Below are 26,083 nucleotides of genomic sequence, written 5' to 3' on the forward strand. Positions count from 1 at the left end.
GTAAAATTGTCTCTAGGTTAGAAATGTCTCTATTTCAACAAAATAAAATGGCTTGATTCATAGGAAACATTTTTGGTGAAGGTTCTTTAAATTTACAAGAACTTAACCATGCAGAAATCAGATAAATTTTCTTTTGAGAGGAGCTTATAAAGCATAGTCTGGAGGTCAGAATTTGGGAAATGATTAAGACAACCTAATTCTGAGATCATCTTTCTTTTCTTGAAACATATAAATTGGTAAGGTAGACATGTATTTGTTATCAATGGTATTTGTTTTCAAGAAGACATTTTTATCTTAACAAATTTCTGAGACTACACCAGGTTTTAACTTGGATCCTTAATATGGCTCTGATTAGTGTTTCTGGCCTAATTATAAAATCACTAGGCTTCCCCTAAGATTAAAATCTAGAATGCACCTATCTCAGTAATCTTAAATTGCCTATTAAGGCATTTCTAAATCATTTCATTTCGCTGCATTATGAAGCATTTAGGTTTAAGTTATGGTTTAAGATACTCACGGGTGGAGGGATCCAACCCATAGACGGCTCTCAACAAAAATGCAGTTGAGCCCAAAAAGCTAAATGAAATTCTTTAGGAATGCCCCAACCTTCTTTAGGTTAAGAGGCAAGTGCAGTATTTGGCAAGACAATTTCGTCACAAATTCAACGGCAGGTTAAAGTGCCCTGTAGTCGAGGTCTGGTTTTTCCTAAATTTCAGGAACAAAAGAAGCGTTCGCAAGCAGACAGGGATTGAACTCCCGCTCTCCCCCCTAGTAAATCAAATCGAGGAAGATGAGCGTCCACGGGCACGCCTCGCTTCTTTTCTTTCCCTTCAGGGCTAGCGTTTGGGGAGAAAAGGCTGAGGCTCTTCTTCCCGGGATTGAAACAGGCCCAGCCCCCAGGTCCTCGCAGCTGCCCTGAAATTCGGCCCGTTAGCGGCGACTGACCCCGGAGAGAAAAACATCTTCTCCAGCAGGGGGAGAGGAAACGGCGTACAAAAAGGAGTGCGACTTGTCCCTTACCGCCGTCTAAAGGTAGGGAAAAAGGAAAGAGAAACGGGCCACACTCAAGGGCTCCCGCCCGAGCGGCTTTTAAATTGCGTTTCCACCACCTCTCGCAGGGCGCCGCGGCTAATGGAACCCGCGCGAGGCGTCCCGCCAATCACCGCCGCGCTTCCTCCGGCCGCAGGCCAATGGCGGCGCGCCTTCTTGGGGCGTGGGCGAAGAGAATTCTCCCCTGGCCGTGGTGTGTGGGCTGGGGTTGGTGCGGACTCCTGGCTTGGCCGCACTGGGCCGCACTTGTCCTGCAGGGGCTTTTGTGTCCGCCTTTGGCTTGGCTTTGTGTGCGCGGGTTTCCGCTGGGCTTCGAGGCGCCAGTCCCGGCCGGGAGCCGTGAGGCTCGGAGGCGGGAACGCGGCGCCCCCCACCGCGGGCGAGGAGCGAGCGCGCCGGCGTGAGCGGAGGGTGTGAGGGCTGCGGGGAAGGGGATTCGCCGCCGAGATGCCGGAGTTCCTGGAAGACCCCTCGGTCCTGACGAAAGAGAAGTTGAAGAGTGAGTTGGTCGCCAACAATGTGACGCTCCCGGCCGGGGAGCAGCGCAAAGACGTGTATGTGCAGCTCTACCTGCAGCACCTCACGGCGCGCAACCGGCCGCCGCTCGCCACCAGCGCCAACAGCAAGGGGCCCCCGGACTTCTCCAGCGACGAGGAGCGCGAACCTACCCCGGTTCTCGGCTCCGGGGCCACCGTCGCGGGCCGCAGCCGCGCCGCCGTCGGCAGGGTAAGGACGCCCGGCCGGGGCCACAAAGGCGGGCGTTGAGCAGTGGGCGCCCCCTCGGGCCTCGGCGGCGGGATAGGCACCCCACCCGCCCAGGGGGCTGGCCTCTGGGTCTGCGGACGCCCGCCGCGGCCTCTTGGCCTCGGGCTCTGAGAGGGGAGGGGCCGGAGCGGAGAGCCCCGAAGTTGGGGCCGCGGGGCGCGCGTCTTGGCCGTGGTGTGTCGTGGGCTGTGAAGTTAGCTTTGCCCTCGGGTTGCGCGCGGACAGGTCGGTGTCCCTGCACCCCCGGCCGTCGGGAGCGGGTAGTGAGACCGGGACTTCCCAGCCCTTTTTGAAAAGCCCCGAGAAGGGTTAGCTCGAAACGGCTACAGGTTACGCTCGAGCGTTTTCCCGCTTTATTAACCGAAATGACTGGTGAGCGGATCTCAGAGCGCTCCCTGGAGGGCAATTTGTGACATGCTGATATCTAACCAAATTTTTAAATAAAGAAATTCCCGCCTTTTTATGTTTCTTTGCATAAGGAGGGCTTTTTGAACGATTTGTGTTTTTCCTGTTGGGGTTACTCCTTGCTAGCACCAGGCTGTTTTTTGGCGGGGCAGCATTACTCTAAATTCAGCAAACTTTTAAAAATGTATCTTTGAAAGACTATGAGAGACGCTCAAATATTTGAAAATCCTAGGTACTAATGGTTTGGGAAGGTTGGTTGTTTTGGTGTATTTACATGAAGAAAGGAGAGCCTTTGGAATTAGGAGAAGTGTTTATTTCGTGACATTCTGCTTTGTTGGTGTTGCAGTTTGAAATATTTAATCCCGAATTCAGATTGGCTCCAGCAAATGCGCATTTTGTTTGAGAATAGTTTGGGTTTTGTTAGTATTAATAAGCCTGGTTGTCACTTCAAATCATAATAGGATATGGTTAAAACTGATTGGTGTAAAGTATAGTGCTTTGTAAAACATTAAAAGTGGAGTTTGGAGTTGTTGGTACTGATTAAGGACTGCTTCTTTCAAGTTATTTTAACTTTAGTTTTAAAAAACTTATCCAGTGTGTTTTCTGGACTACCTATATGGAAGTGAAGGAAAGATATAGTAGACACATGTAGATTTAACTAAATCTTAAGCCTGGGCTTTAGAGAAATTGAAAATCTTACGTCTTAAATCGGTATTTGGCATATGGTAGTGCCAAATAAATATTGGTTTGATAAATAAAGTTAAATCTCAACTTATTGTTTCTGATGCCTTATTTTTGTGGATTTGAAAAAAGCCACTGTATTTCATAAGAAGAAATTTATTTTTGAAATAAAGGATATCCCTTACCTGTTTTTCCCCAGCGCCTCAGAAAACAAAAGTAATATTTTAGTAAAAATTTGGTTGAAAAATGAAATATTTTCCATTTAAATCAGCACTTTTTTCCTTAATCTTATATAGACTCCTATGGTGGTCTTCTGTACAAATGTATCATTCTTGAATTGTGGAAGTATTTGGTTGTATATGTGTGATAGGATTATTTCCTCTTATTCTGATGATGATTTGTTGTCGACAGAAACAACCATCTCAGTTTTGATGTTTTTTCTCCAACTTTAGAGGAGAGTATGTCCCAATGTGACCTGTGTTTGGGGTATAAGAAGACCTGAATGTAAAAATTTTTAATTTCAGTTCAGTTATCCAACATTGTTGAGTTCCTATGATGGGCTCTTAACTACAGAGTTTGTTTCCTGTAGACCTACCAACCACTGTAATTAATTTCTTAGATTAGCTCAGTAAATTACCAACTTTATCCAAATTAGTCAGCACAATGCAAATAAACAGACTTCCCAGGTAAGCTCAGTGGTAAAGAATCTGCCTGCCAATGCAGGAAACACTGGAGACTAAGATTCTGTCCCTGGGTGGGGAAGATCCCCCTGGAGGAGGAAATGGCAACCCACTCCAGTATTCTTGCCTGAAGGAACCCATGGACAGGCTGCCAGGCAGGCTACACAGCCCATAAGGTCGAAAAGAGTCAGAAGCAGCTGAGCACACACACATGCAGATAAACTGAGTGAAAGAAAGTAACTTTTTAAAAGAACCTTTGTCCAGTAATGTGTATCTCAATTACTGTTTCAATCATTATAGAGAACAACTGTATCATAGACATAGCTGTAAGTTTTCTCTACCTTGTGCATTTAAAACTCAGAAATGTGTACCCTGGGTTGGACTCAATGGTATCAACAACTTGAGAAGGTTAACAGTGGTAGTTGGTTAGCAACATCATTTTCTGTTTTAAAGCCCATTAAGTGAAAAATGAGTTCTATTTTAACTGAGGGGTCTGGTTGTTTTTTTTTTTTATTAGGCATAGGAAAAACATTGAATTTATAAGAATACTGTATGCTATTTATAATTGGTATATGAAATTATTCTCCTTTTTTATACAATTATTCCTCTTGTATATACAGTGTTTACGTTCCAGTCATTTTTAGCCCTATGTGTAATAACAGTATAGAGTCAGGTGTTTTTTGTTTGTATTTTTTTAATTTTTGGCCCCACCCTGCAGCATGTGAGACCTGAATTCCCCAACCAGGAATCCAGCTGGTACCCCCTGAATTGGAAGGCAGAGTCTTAACTCCTTGACCCACTGGGGAAGTCCTTAGAGTCACATTTCTTAAAAGAATATTTATAACTTCGGAGAAAGCCAAATTTAATGGTGAATTTTTTAACATTTTAAAACAAACATTAATGTGGATTTGGCCAAGGACATAGTGTATACCTTCGATTTTAATATGGGTTTATGTAGAATATGTTTAATTAAAGGAGTTGTTTCATTTCAGCCACTGCCATGAGCAGGTTCACTTGTTGTGATAGGACAGAATGTTTACATGTTCAGAATTTGGTTTTTGTTTTCAGTTTTCTTTTTTCTAAGCTTTCTGTGTCATCCATCTTGATGGTAACCAGTATTTTGTGGTGATGGAATTACTGATATTTTCGACAAAAATAAACATTTACGGAGGTGATGGTCTGCCTTTCAGTTCCAGGGTGTAAAACATCGTAGCTGTACGGGATCCAGGAGAGCATGGCATTTTTGAATGGTCTAATCTGTTGAATTATGAATTTTTAACAAATACTTAATGACATGGAGCAGAACAGTGAGGAGTATGTTATATAGTAAATGTTAAATCATAAATGGACCACCTACAGTGAGGTGTTAAGGGTACTGGCTTCTGATTCAGAATTACAGATTCAAATCCCAGGTCTGCCCTTATTCAGATGATCTCAAACAAAGAACAGTGCCTATCAGATGCTCAATTTTCATCTGAAATAGGAATAATCTAATAACTCTTTAGATTGAGGATTACATGAGCTTGCATTTGTGAAGGCATGTAGTACTCAGCAACTATAGCACATGATAGCTGTTACAACATGGGATTTCTGAATGTTGTTGCCTTTAATGCCAGAGCAGTACAGTTTTACCATAATACATTGAGAATTGGATGAGGTAAGTTTGTGAAAGTGATGTATACAAAGTCTGCTCAGGTGTTACCATATAACTTAGTATGCAGATTGCTTGAGTTAACTAAACAACTTTGGGCTTCAGTTTCCTTTCTTGTAAAGTGGAAGTATCTATCACGTAGGATATTTAGGATTCAGTAAGTTGGGCTTCCCTTGTGGCTCAGACAGTAAAGAATCTACCTACAATGCAAGAGACCTGGGTTTGATCCCTGGGTTGTGAAGATCCTCTGGAGAAGGGAAAGGCTACCCACTCCAGTATTCTGGCCTGGAGAATTCCATGGACTACTAGAGAGTCCATGGGGTCACAAAGAGTCAGACTCAACTGAATGACTTTCCGTTTCTTTCAAGTTAATACGTAAGGCACTTAGAACACAATTTGGTATATAAATGCTCAGTAGAATCTGTTTTATAGTAATAAAGTTATATTAATACTTCCCGGGTGGCTCAGACGATTAAGTGTCTGCCTATAATGCGGGAGACCCAGGTTTGATCCCTGCCTCGGGAAGATCCTCTGGAGAAGGAAATGGCAACCCACTCGAGTACTCTTGCCTGGAAAATCCCATGAACAGAGGAGCGTGGTAGGCTGCAGTCCATGGGGTCGCAAAGGGTTGGACACGACTGAGCGACTTCATTTTCACTTTTCAGCATCTTTGCTGGTAATGGTAGAGATTTAGATGAGTGGCTCATTAGGTGATATAGAACTTTTGGATTTTAAAGTTAAAAAAAAAATTAGAGATCATCTGGTAGTTGGGAAGAAACTAGAGAGTGGTGCCTGGCACCTAATTGGTACTTGATATTTTTGACCAAAGGAAACAGATTACATATTTACTTAAAGGAACAAAGCTCGTTGGAGGCAGAAATCGGTGCAGCTAATGATTCCTTCTTCCTGGTTGAAACTGCTGGTTTGATAAACATGTATACTGCACTACTTGGTAAATATGTATGCTCCCAATTTTTATATTCTCATTAAATCTGATATTTCATAGAATGGCATTACTTTTCTGGGACTTTTTTTTTTTTTTTTTTTCATTAAAAGTAAAGCTCAGGTGCCGTGATATGAACACCTGCGCTATTTGACTTACCTTATGCCAGTTTATTGGCCTCTTACTCAGAATTTCTTTGTACAGCTGTAGTTTTTCACTGTTTCAGGAAAATGTAAGGAAGCTGGTTTCCTGCTTGGGTTTGCTAAGGCTTTGTTCTTTCTTAATAAGAAATTGATTTTTTTTAAATAAGTGGCTGATTTCCCCTTCATTGGATGGCACTTTGATTCATTCATTCAACGAAACATCTATCAGGTACCTTTTCCTATGTCAGGCACTCTTTTTAATTTCAGATGCTTGGGTTACAATATGACAGTACTCCTGTTTTGTTATCCTCTTAAATGCTGCATCCAAAATTATCTAAACTACACATTAGAATAAAGATTCTCAGGCCCATGATTAGGACTCAGAATGGAGTAAGATTTTTTTAAATAGGGGCAACTCTTCCAAAAGTTCTGAGATTTTGCTAACAGACCAGACTGAAGGAGTTTATCATCTGGAAAAAGTAAAGCATATGTGCAGATAACTAATAGAAACTAAGTATTGAATGTGGTGAGCACCAAAGATAGAGTTCTTGAAAACCTCAGGCTGCATCCAGACGTTGAAATTCATAGACGTTAAGAGAATTTGAATATCCTTGTGGTTGGAGGAATTTTTTTCTACAAGTGATCTATGCCTAAAGTATTTATGTTACACAATGGAGTTTTTCTTCCCAATCTATTTGGGAAATTCGAGTAGGTGACAGGATTAGGTCTGTTTGTTTTTTTTTAAAGCCTTTTGTAAAGAATTCAAGGATTTGATATCTAGAACTCCTAGTGACTCTAGGAAGCTATTTTGATACCAGGTGTAGGTTGCTTAAGATTTGAGCTTGATGATCCTAGATGAGTACAATTTTAAAGCCTCCTAAAAGTACCCTTGGTAATTTTTCCTGACACTTAGAAAATTGTGTTGACAATTTCTCTTGTGTTGATGACATTGTTCTTTTTATGCTCTTTCAGTTCAGTTCAGTTCAGTCGCTCAGTCGTGTCCAACTTTTTTCGACCCCATGAACCACAGCACGCCAGGCCTCCCTGTCCATCACCAACTCCTGGAGTTTACCCAAACTCATGTCCATCGAGTCGGTGATAACCATCCAGCCATCTCATCCTCTGTCGTCCCCTTCTCCTCCTGCCCTCAATCTTTCCCAGCATGAGGGTCTTTTCAAATGAGTCGGCTCTTCGCATCAGATGGCCAAAGTATTGGAGTTTCAGCTTCAACATCAGTCCTTCCAATGAACACCCAGGACTGATCTCCTTTAGGATGGACTGGTTGGATCTCCTTGCAGTCCAAGGGACTCCCAAGAGTCTTCTCCAACACCACAGTTCAAAAGCATCAATTCTTCGGCGCTCAGCTTTACTTTATAGTCCCAACTCTCACATCCATACATGACTACTAGAAAAACCCACCTTGGCTAGACAGACCTTTGTTGACAAAGAAATGTCTCTGCTTTTTAATATGCTGTCTATGTTGGTCATAACTTATGCTCTTTATATAAAGTTATTTCACATTTTTATTTGGTTGAAAAACAAATTCTAGTACATTATTTGCCTGGCTTTTCTTTCCCCCTCCGCATCATTGGAAAGTAAACAGCCCATACAACTTTATGATTTTCACCATTTTGCATAAAGTATTTCTAGGATGCAATATTGACTCTTGTGCCTTAAATAGTAATCTAGGCCTACAATGACTTTGATATTTGTGGCCATTATTTAAACAACCATTTATATTCAGTACTCTGATGCTTTCTGGGATTACTGAGCCATTTGTGAAGCTATTTGCCACAACCCTAAAAGGTAACCAGACTTTCACTTCCTTCCCCTGTTTAACCTTGGAAGTTTATATAGTTTTTCCAGTAAATAATGCTATTCCTTAAATTATTTTAAAAACCACCTTTAAATTTTTTTCTCTGCGTTTGTTCCACATTTTTCAGCTAGTCTTAGTGAAATGGTCATGTAGATTGTGTGGCAACAAAGCAGTAACAGAGGTGATAGGTATTCATAAAGTCTGATTTCCTTCATGTGTCAAAAAACTGGCTACTAAAGTCACTATATACAAAAAGAATATCCGTTTGGGCTTCTTAAATTCCAGTATGCTTGTTTGAAAGCAATCATTTTTATGCATAACATGATTAAATCTTTATGGTAAAGTCTTAAAGTTTGCTGGTTTAAACTGTCAAGAATTATTGAAAAGCCAGTAGTAAATTGTTATTTACGAATATCTGAATGAAAATGTTCAGACCCAGACTTGCTCTTTGAAATTTTTGGTACCATCACCTCTTCTTAGATAAGTTAACCAAAATTGACTGTTTTAACAGTAATAAGTAAAATTTGAGTTACTTGCTTGCCTTGTTAGGTTTGTATAATTATAATTGAACTTACAAAATACTTTTGAATAATGAGTTGCTTTTGAATTAATCAAATTGCTAAGCCCTACTGTAGTATAAGTTAGCCTGAAGATAAATTTGCATGTTTATTATATGCACTGTTATATAGTAAGTGAAAATTTTTTAATTTGGAAATTTTAATTAGAAATTGATAACTGGACTTTGTTTACAGAAAGCCACAAAGAAAACTGATAAACCCAGACCAGAAGATAAAGATGATCTAGATGTAACAGAGCTCTCTAACGAAGATCTTCTGGATCAGCTTGTGAAATACGGAGTGAACCCTGGTCCTATTGTGGGTAAGCTGATTAAGTATCTTTTTATGAAGCAGTCCCCTAAATTGTTTTCCCCTCTTGTCTAGCAGGTAGAGTTTTTGTTCTAAGGGCCTGTCTGTCATTAATTATTTTTATGACCAGGACTTCAGTTTCCCTAAATGTAAATATAGGTGGGGGAAAATATAATTAGATAACTGAACTATATAATCCTCAAGATTACTCTGTTGCGATTGTTTCGTTTTGTGCCCATATCATATTGCTTGGTGAGACATAATGGGTCTTATGTAACAGTTGAGGAAAATCTGAGGTAACATAGCTGGCCAGATTAATCCAAATCAGTAAGTTACTGACAGACTTGTTAATATAATTCAAGTTATTCAGTTCCCAGCATAGTACCCCCTTTTAGTTACCATTAAAAATGCGATTAAAAAAGTCTTATCTTAATTGTAATTCAAGAAGGATACCCTAAAGAACAAACTGAAAAGAGAAAACTTGAAAGTAAATACCCTGGATTTTCATCATTTGGTTATTGTTAAGTCATTAAGTTTGCAAGGCTGATATGCCTTAATTTTGGAGGGTGTTGGCAATAAACTAAAGATGAGAAAGTTCTATTTGATCTTCTAAGTTATATAAAATTTTGAATTCTGTAGATTTGTGAGTTTTTATCTATAGGTGTAGTTGCAAATAAGAATTAATGTACTGCTTCCAAATGGATGATAGTAAGCCTGTTAATATAATTAGAAACAGACAATGAATACACTTTTTATATTTTTCATTTAAAATTGTAAAAGGAGATGCTGGAACCTGTGTATTGTGTATCAAGCATATTAAATTACATGTTGATATGCCAGTTGTTTGTTTTTTCCCCCAGCTTTATTGAGGTGTAATTGACAAACAGATGTTGTACATATATGGTATACAACTTGCTGTTTTACTGTACATTGTGAAATGATCACCGTAATCAAGCTAATTAACATATCTGTCACTTCATATGGTTTTCTTGTATGTGTGGTGAGAGCAGAGATCTACCTTCTTAGCAAATTTCAAGGATGTGATACAGTATTGTTAACTATAGCCCAAGCCATACTTAGATTTCTAGAACTTATTTATCTTATATAACTGAAACATTAAGTACAGCTCTCTATTTCCCCTTCCCCAGCTCTTCCTCTTAAGACTACTTTTATACATAGCATTCTGAGATGCACATTGTTTCTAGAAAACATGTTTATCATTTTATTCCTCTTATAGAAATCAGGGAAAGACATACATTAGTGTAAAACTATTTTTGGTTTTAAGTTGTCACTGATGTTTAACTAAATTATTTATAATCAATTTTATTTTGCTATCTAATTGGTGTGTAATTTCTGTTTATAACACATTTTCCATAAAAGGTTATTTTTACTGCAGCAGTATATTTATGATTTAACATCTTAAGTTTACTGTGTTGTGTGTCAGATACATTGAATTTTAAAAAATCTGACTTACAGGGCTTTTTCCATAACTGAATGGCCTTTTATAGGCATATTAATCTCTTAGAATTGTGGGGTTTAAATCATAATAGTTTAGAGTACAGTCTGTTTATAAACATTTTTCGACAAAGGCAAATACTACGGTGGCGCTAGTGGTAAAGAACCTGCCTGCCAGTGCAGGAGATGTAGGAGATGTGGGTTCTATCCCCGGGTTGGGAAGACCCCTGAGGAGGAAATGGCAACCCACTTCAGTGTTCTTGCCTGGAGAATCCCATGGACAGAGAAGTCTGGTGAGCTGCAGTCCATAGCGTCACAGAAAGTCAGACACGACTAAAGTGACAACAGTCACTACATAGTACTAGAAAAATTACACAAAGTTCAAAGCTTTTCAATCAAAGGTACTCAGTCGTATGTGGCTCTTCAGTAGTAGGATGTCCTTAAGAGCTAAATCAATCTATTGTGTATCCCATGCTACTAAAAAGAAAAAAACATTGTTATAATCATGTATTAAAATCTCAGGAAAAAACCTGTTTTAGAAAATATTTTAAGCACTTAGTTTAGAAGAAGAAACAGCGAAAAGTAACATTTTAATGTTTCTAAAGATAATGTCTGAGCTGAATCTTAAATCAAGACAGTACAAGTAATAAAGCAAGTTCTGCCTTAATGCAGGAACAACCAGGAAACTATATGAGAAGAAGCTGTTGAAACTGAGGGAACAAGGAACAGAATCTAGATCTTCTACTCCTCTGCCAGCAATTTCTTCTTCAGTGGAAAACACAAGACAGAATGGAAGTAATGACTCTGACAGATACAGTGACAATGAAGAAGGTAAAATTTTGTGATGTTAATAAACTATATAATCAAAAAAATAAAAATTTTTCAGATTCATCAGATATGAAAAACATGAAGAAGGTAAAATTTTAAATAATATTACCAAGATATATGTAGATTTTGCTCCTATCATTAGTCCTCCAAGTAATTTAATACCTTTTGTTGAGAATTCTAAGAAACAGGAAAGTACAGATGTCTAATTTTTGTCACATAAAATTGCCAAGTATCCTTATCTTTTTTGCTGCAAGTCTCATCTTTCTAAGAGGAAAAGTGTTACAAGTAGAGACAGTTTCCCTGCTTACCCCTTTCCGAGTAACGTCTCCACAGAAGCAAACACTATCATTAATTTGATCCTAATTTTTGCAGCCTATTTTTAAATACTTTTTCATATACATCTGCCTGTGGTATTATTTTGTACTTTTTAAAAAATCAATGTGGTATCATGCTAAATCTTGCCACTTGTTTTTCTTTATTCTGTGTTATATTACTAAAATCTTTTCTTGATTTATTACATATGTCTGGTTTATTTCTCATATAGCAGTAGTATTTACATATGGCATGTTTTCTCTGTTCTCTATTGATACGCATTTAAATTTGTAATTTTTGCTAGAAGATCTGATTTCAAGACAACTATAGTAAATTTGACATATTTTTTGTGGGCTATTTTAAGGAAAATTGGCCGTGGTATATAAATATTTTTCAAGTAGTATGTGAAATAAACAACCTTTTAAAATATGACAACTTGACACTTAGAAATTTTTAATTCATATGACTTGTTTGTTAACTCATGACTATTTAATGACTCAAATTGCTTATATCTCTATAAGCATTGCCTGTCAGGGCGCAATCTGTCAGATTGGTTGTTCTGAGTATGAAATATAGTCTTTTCCTTCAACACCACTATGTTAGCAAAGAGGCAAAGAGTAGAATCAGATTAAACACAAGTAATGCTTAAACTTCCTGCCTCTTTTGCCTCTACAGGAAAGAAGAAAGAACACAAGAAAGCGAAGTCCACTAGGGATTTTGTTCCTTTTTCTGAACTTCCAACTACTGCCTCTGGTGGATTTTTTCAGGCTATTTCTTTTCCTGAAATCTCCACCCGTCCTCCTCTGGGCAGGACAGAACAACAGGCAGCTAAGAAAGTACATTCTTCTAAGGGAGACCTACCTAGGGAACCTCTTATTGCCACAACCTTGCCTGACAGGGACCAAAAGTTAGCCTCTGGAGGGAGGTTTCTTTCCTCCAAGTCTAGCCATGGTAGATGTTTAGAGAAAAGTTCTTCGTCATCTCCTCAGCATGAACTCGCTGCCATGTTGGTCTCTGCTGCAGCTTCTCCTTCACTGATTAAAGAAACCACCAGTACTTGCTATAAAGACACAGTAGAAAATATTTACTTTGGAGAGAAAAGTGGAATTCAGCCAGTATGTACCAAGAGGTCCCATGGTTCAGATCATTCAGTTCTCTCCAGTGAAAGGAAAGCACTAGAAGAGTCTGAGCAATCACAAGTAATTTCTCCACCACTTGCTAGGGCAATCAGAGATTATGTCAATTCTCTATTGGTCCAGGGTGGAGGAGGTAGTTTGCCAGGGACTTCTAACTCTACACCCCTTCTCAATGTAGAAAATACATGGAAGAGAATTGGTCCATCTAATGTTCAAGAAACTGAACCGTCATCTCCTCCACGAAAATTACCGAGATTCAGTGAAAAGTCAGTAGAGGAAAAGGATTCAGGTTCCTTTGTAACATTTCAAAATACACCTGGATCTGAACTGATGTCTTTTGCAAAAACTGTTGTTTCTCACTCGCTCACTACTTTAGGCATAGAAATGTCTAAGCAGTCACAGCATGATAAAATAGATGCCCCCGAACTATCTTTCCCCTTCCATGAATCTATTTTAAAAGTAATTGAAGAGGAGTGGCAGCAAATTGATAGGCAGCTGCCTTCATTGGCATGCAAGTATCCAGTTTCTTCTAGAGAGGCAACACGGATATTATCAGTTCCAAAAGTAGATGATGAAATCCTAGAGTTTATTTCTCATGCCACTCCACCAGCGGGTATTCGAGCAGCTTCTACTGAGTCCTGTGATAAAGAGTTGGACTTAGCACTTTGTAGAACCTATGAAGCTGCAGCATCAGCATTGCAGGTTGCAACCCACACTGCCTTTGTAGTTCGGGCTCTGCAGGCAGACGTGAGTCAGGCTGCACAAATTCTTAGCTCAGATCCTAGTTGCACGCACCAGGCACTTGGATTGCTAAGCAGAGCATATGATGCAGCCTCATTCCTTTGTGAAGCTGCCTTTGATGAGGTAAAGATGGCTGCCCATACCATGGGATCTTCCACTTTAGGCCGCCGACATCTCTGGCTAAAGGATTGCAAAATGAATCCAGCTTCTAAGAATAAGCTGGCTGTTGCGCCCTTTAACGGTGGGACATTATTTGGAAGAGAAGTACTCAAAGTAATTAAAAAGCATGGAAATAAACACTAGTAAAATTAATAATAAAAACATCTATGTAATCTTTAATATGGGGAACTTGGCAGCTTTTCTAGGAATTTGAAATACTTTTATGCCAAACTGTCAAACTTCTACCAGTTAAATTGCACTATAAAGGTAATTGCCTTCATATAACTGCCTTTTTTCAAAGTTGGATATATAGAAAGCCTGAGACTAACAAATTAAAGCTTTTCTAGATCATATTTTTTTTCTCAAATAGTTGTTGTTCCTATTTTAAGATTTTAAGGTTTTCTTATAGCTCTCTAAGAAAATTCCATTAACTAGATTATAAGTTGAGTCTTCATGGTTTAAATATTACTAAATATCTCTTTGCTTTCCAGAACTTATCTACATATTTTCTCTTCTCACTTGTGTTGTTTCTGCTGATGTCTACAGTATTGTTCATAATATTCCAAATCAATGCAACTCAAAGTGCCAGTCTACGAACTGTTACTTATCCACAGATAAGATAAGCATGTACCAGAATTTGAATCTAGACCAATGACAGGGTTTATTTTTGAGGTAAAATTTTATTGAGAAAGAGTGCTGATTTACATTCCAGTGCAAATGCCTCATTTTTTCATGGACTGGTAGCAAACAGTTGGTAGACCACACTTTGAGAAATACTGCTCTAGACCAATAATATTCTGGGATACTGCAGTCTCACCATAACTGTAAAACTATAGTCAGGTGAATTAAGAAAGATGGAATTTACACTCCTAAGGTGTATAGTAATTCATGGATGATTTGGCTTAATCTAAGCTAAATTTTCAAAGCAAATTTATTAGCTTTTTTTTTAAGTTATAAGAAATCATACTGTATACCAGTTTCTGTGTGTCAATATAAAGCAGTATATTCTTTGTTTTCATTTCTATGATTGTAAGATGAGAGAGTCTAATTGTAGAAGCACTTGATTATTGAATTTCTTTGTATTTTTATGGAAAATAGTAGATTAAGTATAAGCAAAATGCAGTCTCTTGGGACTTAGAGCTATTACTATATTCTTAGATAAACCTGTCCATCTTTGCAGCTTACTGGGAGTAATTTTGTTATTTGTCTTTTGAAATGTACATGTATACATGTACCTACTAAGTACTCTGTGATTTTTTTTAATGTGTAACTGTAGAATGCTTCTGCAAATTCAATAAAGTTGTTAAATTGGAACAGTTTTGTGTGGTCTCCACAAACATGTTGTATGTGTGTTTTATTCTTGGAGTTGCAACAAGTTAGATATTTGTGGATGAACATGGCTTTTCCATTTCCTCATAGAAACTCACTTGACATTCCAGTGGTATAGCTGAAAATATTCAGATTGGTTTTTTTTCCTATTTGAGGACCGTGGGTTTTTGTTTTTTTTTTAATTGAAGTATAGTTCATGAGGATCATGTTTTTTATCAGCTATTGAAATTTAAGTTTGTAAGAGAAATTAGTCTGTAACCAGATGACTAATTTGTGTAACCAAATTTCTGCTAACTACTGTTGGGTTCTTTACTTCGTGCTTTCTGATTCTTAAGATTCTGAGTTAACGGACAAAAGACTTTGTTAAGGATTGTCCCATAGATAATAGAGCCATTAATAGAATTACTAGGAAGTGGGGGATGGAGTTAATACGTTAATCCTAAATAAAGATGGAACTATCTGAACTGACATAGTTAAAAGGAAAAATCACTATTTTTGGGAAACTTGAAGTAGACTGGAGTGACTAGTACTAGTCTAAATAGTTAGCAAGGCACATACTCCATGGAAACAAAGCTTTTGTTTTAAGAATTGACTCCATTTCTGTCTCTGATAAGAAAGTAATTATTTTTTTGTTAATAGAAGTGACAACATTAATTTTGTTACACTGATAAATGGCCGCAAAAGTATGGAAGCTACCTAAAATTTTTATCAGTCTCTTGAAAAATCTAGCCCCTCAAATGGTGATAAAATCAAGACTAGGAGAATGGGATTTTGAACCATATAAAAAGATACATGTATTTGAATTCTTATGGTAATAACCATCATGGTGATATGCTTAGTAATATATACACTAGCTTCTCTTCAAAGAAATGTTACTTTATTATGGAAAGAAGGAGAAGTGACTGATGATTGGTTGTACTTTTCTGTGAACAAGATACTTCCTTGGGAAAAAAAAAATTACTCACAAAGTGTCCACCTCTTTGAGACCCCATGGACTGTAGCCTACCAGGCTCCTCTGTCCATGGGATTTTCCAGGCAAGAATACTGTGTTAGCAGCTTGATACCATTCAAGTTTTTCTCATTCTTCAAATTCTTATAGCACCTTCCCTTCCACATTCTATATTTTAATTTAAAAACCTTTGTATAGTAATAATGCACTGTATCAAATGGTAACTATGCGTTTTTTAACGTCCTTTTCTCACTTCTAGATTGTTTTCAGTGAAAAGCCTCTGGAATTTTACATTGTTTCAGACTGTTAGTCCCAGGGGAGAAAAAAAGAGTAAATAGGAAGAAGTGGTGATCATATTATGGAGTGGATGACATAAAAATGGAATAAAATAAGGATGAGAAAAGTTTTTAAAGACAGATATTGCAGTTAACCAGTTTGGGTCTATTGAGATAATACCAATAGAGTTGTTTTACATATCAGTGAAACTAAAAACCAGGGTTCCAAGTAATGTTAGGATGACACAGTTTATGGTGTACTTCGGAGAGTAACAGTTTCTCCAATGTTATTTCCAGACTCTAAAATAGAGCTCAAGCTTGAGAAGAGAGAACCACTGAAAGGCAGAGCAAAGACTCCAGTAACACTCAAGCAAAGAAGAGTTGAGCACAATCAGGTATTTCTAGCTTTATGATCACTGTATTCAGGTGTAAGTAATCTGCTACAACACTTAACTTGCCTGTGTCCCAGCCTGTAGTTAATAGTTGACACCCAGAATCCAGCACATTCAATAATAAAGTGTTCATTAAATGACTCTGGAAGTCTAAACTTTTTGTGTTCTGTCAGTAGTGTATCCTGTGTTTACTGCAAAAGCTGTGTTTAGCAAATGTCTCATTTGTGTTTGATTCTGTGCTAAACATGGTTCAGAGCCAGGCATGTTGCCTTTTTAAGAGAAATGCCAATATTTTTAAAAGGTGGAAACCCCTGAGGAATTCTGATATGATAAAAGGCAGGGTAATGGTTTCATATTTGTGTCTGTTTCTAGGTCTTTGATTTTGCTTTTCTTTCTGTCTTATATTCTGTGGCTTTCCCCTTAGTTCTGAAGCTAGTCTGGTCCTAAGACCATACTGTTTTCTTTCCTTAATCTAGATGAAAATTCATCATTTTATAGGGGAGGTAAGGTGCAGTTTTCCAAAAGGAAAATGTAGAAATTAAGGGAAAATTAAGCACAGATATAAATGAATTCAGTTTACAAAATATTAACTAATCAAGGATTGATCTATCCCTAGAGTTCTTTTCCTTATCATTTTCCTGTCTCATTGACTGTTTATCTTTTTCATTCTTCCTTTGTCATTTTTTAAGTCACACATCCTCAGTGGAAGTGTTATTGATTTCCTAAGCCCTGTTTCTTTTAGTTTGATGCAATTAGGTTGAATATCGGATCTGTTTGTTAGCAACAAGCTTAGTGACTGTATGGACAATGTATAGAACTTTGAATGAAAGAAGATTTTGTTTAATATTGAACAAAGACTGGAATAAATATTTTGTCATTTTATCTGTTATGGCCAGGGAAGAGCTGCAGGGGCATACTGAAGAATGAGGAAATAACAAAGCAAGAGAAACTAGGAAGATCTGGTGAAGAGCACTGAAATAGACACACATGGAGAACTTTGGTCCAGTTAATGTAGGCAAGATGGTTTAGTGCTAACAAGAATGCATTGATTTGTCAAATACCAGGTTAAAAAGAGGTTGAGGTTGGGAGGATGGTATTAAATATGGTTCAAGGGGTAATTGTTTGACTTGAGACATCTAAATCAAAGGACAGGATAGATAGTGAAAGGAGAAAGTACATTTAGGAGATGGCAGGCAGGATTTAGATGATGGCTTTATTATACGAAATTTAAATTGTATAGAAAAGTAGAGGAAAGAGTTTAATTGACCATTCACAGAACCTCAACAGTTAACATTTTACCAGTTTTATCTTCATCTGCACCCTGCAGTGTTTTTTAGTTTTTTTGGTTTTGTTGTTTGTTGCTGAAGTGTATTAAAACGAATCTCCAACCACCTTTCATTTCACTCCTTAAAATGTCAGTATTTCAGTATATATCTCTAAAAGATAATAGCTGGATTTTATTTTTATTTGGAATGATAGTGGCATTGTGTGTGTGTGTGTGTAAATAATTCTTTCATATCTGTGTTCAAAGCTCTATACATTCTTCATACAATCACCTCCAGTTTCAGAAGTGTCTCTTTTATGATTGAATTACTCGAATTAGGTTGCATACAAACTCCACATATCACTCAGTGTTTTAGAGTTTGTCTTAAGTCTGTAGCTATTTCCGCTGTAACTGTTTTCCCTCCCTCCATTTATTTGGTGCTGAAACAAGATTAGTTCTCTACAGAATTTCTCACTTTGTGGATTTGGCAGATTGCTTCTTCAAGGGTCATTATTTTATGTCCTGTATTTCCAGTAGACTGGGAGTTAGACTTTTAGTGGGGCTATGTAATAGACCTTTCTGTAATGATGGAAATGTGTTATATCTGCTATTCATTAAGTAGCCTCTAGCCACAACTAATAACTTGGGATGTGACTTGTATTTTTACCTATATAACTAGAATTCCTTTATAAAGAAATTCCCCTTGTGAATAGCTTAGTTACTTGGAAATAAAATTCCTGTAGGAGAGTCAGGATAACTGCTTACATGCTTTTTATTTGCCAGTTTTCAAGTTAAGTGCCCTAGTCATTTTGAAAGGTGATCAATAATATGTTTTTACTAGTATGGTTTTTATATATTTGATATATGATCAATTGCAGTCATTATTTTTTTCATGTTCAAATTATGCCATCTGTAGCTGCTGGGAATTACTGAGTTGGTTTCTCTCTTTTATTGACCCCATTTGTCTTTGATAATTTCTTGTTTTCTGGCACAGTAAGAAGTCCTGGGCTCATTTATATTTCCTGCCTCTTATAAGTCAGTCATTTTTTCCAAAGAATTCCTAATCTTTTTAGTGAAAAATATTATTTGGGACCTACCTACAACCTGGATGCCAGGGAGTTCTTTCCTGCTGGGTTGTCATTGTTCTGGGCTTTCTCAGTGAGTAGAGCTAGTGAAAGTGTGGAAGTGTTAGTTGCTCAGTCGTGTCCAACTCTTTACGATCCCATGGACTGTTGCCTGCCAGGCTCCTCTGTCCATGGAATTCTCCAGGCAAGAATACTGGAGTGGGTAGCCATTCCCTTCTCTAGGAAATCTTCCCAACCCAGAGATCGAACCCAGGTCTCCTGCATTGCAGGCAGATTCTTTACTGTCTGAGCCACTAGGGACGCCTGAGTAGAGCTAGGAATACTTATTTTTCAGAAAGAGAAAATAGATCATGAGTTTCTCAAGTTGAGAAACTTGAATGTAGGCTATTTTCTAGGTCTTATAAACTTCTGACTCTCTTCTATTATGCTGAGTATCTTGGTTCTTAATAGCTTCTTATGTAATTTTCACTATATTTATGTTTCTAAATAACACTATTTACTACTAATAGTAAAACTGCTAATTACAGTTTCAGATTGGGGGCAGTTTTTCTTATGTCAAGGATATAAAATCAAAATATTATGCTTAAAGTCACTTAAAAGAATTTTTTTGTCCTTTGGTTTTTTTTCTAATTATTGAGAATATATGTGGTTTTATTTGGGCAAAAGAAGAGTCAGAAATCTGGCTTCTGTCTTTGTTCTTTCTATTCATAGGTTACTATTTCTATTAAATTTTGGTTATTTTTTGTTTCTTTTTTTAAATACAGATAAATAATACATTTATCTCTTTATTATTATATACACTCGCCTCCTTATAAAAAAGACAGCCTACACTGCACATTTCTGTCTTTCTGTTCTTAATCTGAACACATCCTGGGGAGTCACTTCATAACAGGATATAGTAGATCCATCCTCCTCATTGCTTTGTACCACTGCATGGTATTGCATTTTATGGATTTTCTGTAATTTATTCAACCACCAGCCTTCCTTTTGGTGGATATTTGGATTGTTTTCAGTTATGTGGTATTCTGAATGATGCGAAGGTGAACCAACGAACATGTTTTAGTCAGTTTATGAAATCTAGAAATGAAATTACTGGGCAGTTTTTCTAGATGCTAGCAAATTCCCCTGTGTAAAAGTTGAAGCATTTTCAATTCCCACAAGTACTGTGTGAGAGTATCTTTCCCTCCTGGAGGAATATGGTGCCATTTTTGCTTTGTTTTTTGATGTTAATATGAGTAACCATATTGGTCATGTTTTACCTAAATCAGTAGTTCTTAGTAAGGTGGATTTTAATTATCCTGATTATCTTTTTTATAAACTAGTTATAAATTTGTTTAGAGCTTGTACTTTTACTGAGTGGGATTTATATAACCTCCCTTAATAACCTAGTTCCTGCATTCTCATGTGCCTCAACTACCTGATGTCTTCTGAATAACTTTTTACCTGATAGATTTTTTGTTTGTTTGTTTCTTCCTCCTGTTGTCTCCATGATAAATTGACCACTTTCTGTAGAATATCTTGCTGTACATAGATGACATTACAATTCTTATCTTGACCACAGAGCATATAGCAGATAACAACGAGTTTCTTCAGTCAGTAATTATTTGGTCCATCTTACTTGAAGTAGTTATAATACTGTATGTAATTTGTTTTTATTTATACTTCTGAAAGTCACTTGTTTCATAGTGGATTCTGGTAGAAAAAAATTTTCTTTTTTTAGAATTAATCATCTTCACAGAAAACTAACTTTCACTGTGAAAGATAGTTTTCTGTGAAGATGATTAATTCTAAATAAATTAGATAGTGATAGTCAAGAACTAATAAAAATTGGTTGACAGTCCTCAAGCAGAGAACTTAATAAACCTGATCCAGAGAAAGCATAAATAATTTATAGTGAAGAATGTCCTTCCTTACCCTGTTGCCAGCTATTCCCATAGGCAACCAATAAGTTTCTTGTGTTTTCTTCCAGGAAAGAAAATTTATAAATCTTTAAATGGAACTTGGCCTTTACTGTCAAAGATAACTAATTTTTTAAATGTAAACTTTTTTTTGTATAAAAACTGTAATAGTTTAAGTAGATGTTTGGTAAAATTTTGATGAGATTATCTCAGTTATTTATTCGGAATAAAACAAATGGAAAGTCATGGAATTTGGTAAATAACCAGTTTTAAAGGAAAAGGATGATTCTTCGCTCATTTACCTTCATGGTTATAGGTAAAATATTTGGTCTTTTTAAAGTACTCTTATTATTTTTATTAGCCTTGAGCAATTAATTGATTATTAAAGAAGTAGCAGTGTTGGAATTAGTTTGAAAAAAAATACTTGACTTTGAAATGCATAATAAGTCAGTTACATTGTCTTAAACCAGTTATTCTCAACCCTGGCTACAGATTAGAATCCCTTTGGAGCTACAAAATTTTGTTAAGCCCAGGCCAGTCTAGAAGTGATTCTGACTTAATTGGTCAAAGGTGGGGTTGGGGCATTTGGTGTTTTTTAAAAGCTTCCTAGGTGATACTGTGCCACCAGGATTGAGAACCTCAGATTAAAACTGGTGTTCCATGCTACTCAGATAACCAGAAATTTTAACTATTAAGAAGCATCTATGGACAGAGGAGTCTGACAGGATACAGTCCGTGGGGTCATAAAGTCAGACATGACTGAGCAACAAAGCACATGCACACACATTATATATGTGTGTAATTTGTTTACAGATTTGTCTTTTGACTGACATTGTTTACATTCAGCAGATTTTTCCTCTTGGTAGTAGGAAAAGAAACCCAAAGGTTCAAATTATGAGTCAAAGGGGAAAAGCTTATAAAGTCAGTTCCAAATAGAGATAAATACAAAACCAGGTGTGTGAGACAAAGTGTGTACCTTGTGGTGTTTTGGTAGTAATGCTTCCAGCCAAATGAACTTACTTACTGGATGACTATTCTTGTCCTAAGATAAGAGTAAAATATATTTCTGTCTTTAAAATCAGTAGACACTAACTTGGATATAAAAACATCAGTTATCTATATAAAATATTAGCTTAAAAGCAGAAGTGACAATTTAGGCATATTCTAGTATAACTAATCATTTATGGGCGTCCCCTAGTTAAAAGAATTTAAAAGAATCCTCTGGTAATAGAGGTTTCAAAGTTGAATAAGATGATACTTGGAATGTAGACTCTCAAACCTTACTCCAGAGCTACCGAATCAGAATCTACATTTTAACAAAAACTTCAAGTAGAGGCACTAATCTAGTGCTTTTCACGTGATTCTATTTAAATAGTCCTAACCACACAATAAGACTAATGTGTAATCTGTTCTAACAATTATGAAATGTATGTTTTGTTTTTAAAAGGAAATTAGCTTCTTATATATAATAAATGACTTTCTTACAAGTCGTGATCAGCCTGCTTTTTGTTTAGACAGCCAGAGATGCAGCTATGATACTGGAGCCATATAGCGAACAACACATCACAAAAGGAGCCAGTGATAAATTGATGTGTTCCCCCACCCTCACTTTTATTATAATATGTGAGCTCCTTTAGTTGGACTCTACCATATTTTCAGTGTTTTCTGGTGCCTGCATATCTGTTCAGTCATTACATTTAGTGATACTTGGAAGGCAGAGCGTTATTTTCAAATGCTGGCATTTAGAAACTTAATGGATTCTTAGTGGGCTAATATGGCCATCATTATTAAGGTTTTGATGTTAGAATATGACTTTTTAATGTGTCGATGCTTGAATAGAGCTATTCTCAAGCTGGAGTAACTGAGACTGAATGGACAAGTGGATCTTCAAAAGGCGGACCTCTGCAGGCATTAACTAGGGAATCTACAAGAGGGTCAAGAAGAACTCCGAGGAAAAGGGTGATGCAAGGCTTACTGCCTAGAATTGGGTTTTCAGATTGGTAGGGTCTTAGTGGTTCTTTTATATTTATTGTTTTTTATTTTGTTTTCAAACTAACAGGTGGAAACTTCAGAACATTTTCGTATAGATGGTGCAATAATTTCAGAGAGTACTCCCATAGCTGAAACTATAATGGCTTCAAGCAACGAAACCTTAGTAAATATGTTTCATAATATACAAGTGGTATTTTTTGTAAATTACCCTTTAATTAGAATTGGGGAGGTGGTAAATTTTGACAAACTTCAAACTTAAATGTTTTTAAGCCTATTTTAAATTCATTTCCCCCATATAAATTCTGAATTTTAGAATTTTTCAATATAGCCACTTAAATATATATATAGTTCATTGTTCAAGAATCCTTAAGTGTTATAAGGATACTTTTTTGCTAACATGTTTAAAGAATGATAAGGCTTCCTTCACATATGAAACACTGAATAGTTATTTTAGGTTTTTATGCCTAAATTTTTACTAAGGGAAAGTTTCAAATATTATAGAAATCGACTATCTTTTTTTTTCTTTTAACGTTGTCTTTGTTTTGTTTGGATAATTCTGAGTCTGAATAATTTGAATCTTGGCAGGTTGTCAATAGGGTGACTGGAAATTTCAAGCATGCAGCTCCTATTCTGCCAATCACTGAATTCTCAGACATACCCAGAAGAACACCAAAGAAACCATTGACAAGAGCTGAAGTAAATGAATAAAATTTAGATCGATGCTACCATTGATCTTTTAATAAAGAAATATTTATATTTGTTGTTTGGAGTGGGAGGGAGTGGCGCTTTCTTAATTGGGTGGGGTGTGTGTGTCTATATATGTGCATATATTATCTTGAAGGCATACTTTATTAGTGACAGTGAAAAGTAACTAATATAGTATGACATGCTAATACTATCCTCTTGCTACTATGTGCCTCTTTAAGTTCCATTTTTCAAGGGAGTGGTTATTTATGTGCTGCTTCTAATATGTCCTCTGTTAAAATGGATCTGAGTTGAAGGTGTTAATTGGGCTATGGGGGAAGCTATACTATCTTTCATTGAAAGGTCAGGTAATGGGACTTTACAGTGCCTTTGTATAATACTTGAATTAACTCTTATAAAATTAAGCTTTAAAGTACTAACTGCATGATATAATTTTAATGATTCTTCATCAAAGGTTGTTTTGATCTGGGCATAACGGTAATTTAGCAAAGCAATTGGGTTGTTTAAAAAATCATTTTGTTTCTTAAGTTAGGAAGACTGGATTAACTGTAGTTAAAAGCATATACTAAAATTTGTTAAAAGATCTATCTTAATTTTATATTCTATATTTGATCATTTGTTTTATTACAAAATTAACAGGAAGAAACAATATACTTTTAATGCTAATGAAAAGCATCAGAGGGAACTTAACACTGCCATATTAGCTGTTGAATTTTATTTTTTTGTTTTTGAATGTGTGATCCCCGTTACAACATAAACATATCTTCACATTGAGGAAATTTGAAGAGCTTTGGAAATGCATGGATAATTAAGCAATAATGAATTTTAAAATGGCAGTTGTAAAAGTTGGATAGATTTAAGTGCATTCTGTTCTCTGTAACTTCTGTTTAAAATTATGTTCTAATCATTGTGCATTTATATTAAATTTTAACTTGTGGTTGTTTGTTTCTTAATAGGTGGGAGAAAAAACAGAGGAAAGAAGAGTAGAAAGGGATATTCTTAAGGAAATGTTTCCCTTTGAAGCAGCTACACCAACAGGAATTAGGTATTCACATACACTGAAACAAGTATATAACGTATTCTATTAGGGCATTGTTATTTATTTATTTGTTCCCACCTTTATTGAAGTATATTTGACACATTAAAATTGTATAAATTTAGGGTATACAACATAATTATTTTATATATTCATATATAATTGGAAATTTTAATTCTTCACAAAATTATTGTGCCTCTGTTCTCAGAAGCAAAATGTTCTTTCTGGGGGCTCTTTAATTCTTCTAAGCACTAACTAGTTCATATTCTTGAAAGTTGAGTCAATTCCAAAATTAAATTTGTTAAGCTGATGGGTTGTCAGTAAATCAGTTTACCTATTATTTAATTCTTATTTTTAAATCTAAACTGAAAGCAAACAAGAAGGAAATCAGTTTTATTCCTGAGTGTTTCTCTTTACTAATTGAAAAGATATATGTTGAATTATTTCCTCACGGGGGAATCACAACCAAACTATCTTTTTTTTTTTCCTCTTAATCTCGTAAATGTATTAGCTCTGAAAAACCTTTAAAAAGGCAAATTTAGTGACTATTTATAATACTCTGAATAATTATTTTCTAATAAAACATGAATCTAAATGAAAAATGTATAGAAGTTTTAAATAGGTTGACTGATAACAGTTTTTTACTATAACCTCAAAGAATGTGTTTGAAGTTAGGAATGATGATGACATTTTATATTATTTAGGTCATGACTTTATCTAATATTTATTTTTCTCTTCCCCCTTTCACTCCCAACAGTGCTAGTTGCCGCAGACCAATCAAAGGGGCTGCTGGCCGGCCATTAGAACTCAGTGATTTCAGGATGGAGGAATCTTATTCATCTAAATATATTCCTAAGTATGTTCCCTTGGCAGATGTCAAGTCAGAAAAGACAAAAAAGGGACGCTCCATTCCCATGTGGGTAAAAATTTTGCTCTTTGTTGTTGTGGCCGGTTTTTTGTTTCTGGTCTATCAAGCTATGGAAACCAACCAAGGAAATCCATTCTATAAGTTTTTATCCAATGACTCTAAAAAAGTCAACTGAATGATATGTCTTTGGCACATTCAACTTGGTCTCCTATTTTTAATAACTGTATTAAAAAAACATTTGTGTACACTTGTTGACTCAAGAACAAAAAAAAATGTGATTTCACCTCAATAAATGTAGTATTCCATTGAAAGCAAGCAAGATATATAAATGGACTTCATTTAATGTTTTGGAACTTTGGACTAGTAGGAGATCACTTCGTGCCATATGAATAACCTTTTTTAGCTCTGGAACTTTTTTGTAGGCTTTATTTTTTTAATGTGGACATCTTTATTTCTTTTTTGAGAAAAATGTATATTGTTTTTATGTATTTGGGAAACAAGAAGGGCAAAACATGGCAGTATAATGTGAAGCTACACGTTTAAATACTTCGAATTCTTACAGAAAAGATTTTAAGAACTACTCTCTACTGTATTAAAAACTAGAGATAGGGTAAATGTGAGATTCAGTAAGAGAAAAAGTAACTTGGGATTCTACTTTT

At 36.4% G+C, this 26,083-nt stretch overlaps 1 protein-coding gene across 4 annotated transcripts; it reads left to right on the top strand.

The window, feature by feature from the left end:
- The first annotated feature begins 1,253 nt into the window (after positions 1–1,253).
- On the top strand, positions 1,254–25,860 carry TMPO (thymopoietin). 4 transcript variants are annotated; one of them, XM_052640163.1, is made up of 9 exons: positions 1,254–1,776; positions 8,887–9,013; positions 11,128–11,286; positions 16,482–16,579; positions 22,663–22,782; positions 22,883–22,978; positions 23,401–23,511; positions 24,477–24,565; positions 25,314–25,860. In XM_052640163.1, the coding sequence occupies exons 1-9, from the start codon at positions 1,498–1,500 to the stop codon at positions 25,597–25,599; spliced, it is 1,365 nt and encodes a 454-aa protein (XP_052496123.1). In that variant the 5' UTR covers positions 1,254–1,497; the 3' UTR covers positions 25,600–25,860. The 4 variants fall into 4 exon arrangements, with proteins under 4 accessions (XP_052496123.1, XP_052496124.1, XP_052496125.1 ...); XM_052640164.1 differs by lacking the exons at positions 22,663–22,782; positions 22,883–22,978; XM_052640165.1 differs by lacking the exons at positions 22,663–22,782; positions 22,883–22,978; positions 23,401–23,511.
- The last annotated feature ends 223 nt before the right edge of the window (positions 25,861–26,083 follow it).

The sequence above is a fragment of the Budorcas taxicolor genome, chromosome 5, assembly GCF_023091745.1.
Source record: "Budorcas taxicolor isolate Tak-1 chromosome 5, Takin1.1, whole genome shotgun sequence".
Lineage (NCBI taxonomy): Eukaryota > Metazoa > Chordata > Mammalia > Artiodactyla > Bovidae > Budorcas > Budorcas taxicolor.

Bases quoted from the DNA above. Each gene is read 5' to 3' on its own strand.
- TMPO (XM_052640161.1), top strand. From the start codon at position 1,498: ATGCCGGAGTTCCTGGAAGACCCCTCGGTCCTGACGAAAGAGAAGTTG. The intron at 1,777-8,886 runs GTAAGGACGCCC...CTTTGTTTACAG, and splicing joins GCCGCGCCGCCGTCGGCAGG to AAAGCCACAAAGAAAACTGA. The intron at 11,287-12,270 runs GTAAAATTTTGT...TTGCCTCTACAG, and splicing joins ATACAGTGACAATGAAGAAG to GAAAGAAGAAAGAACACAAG.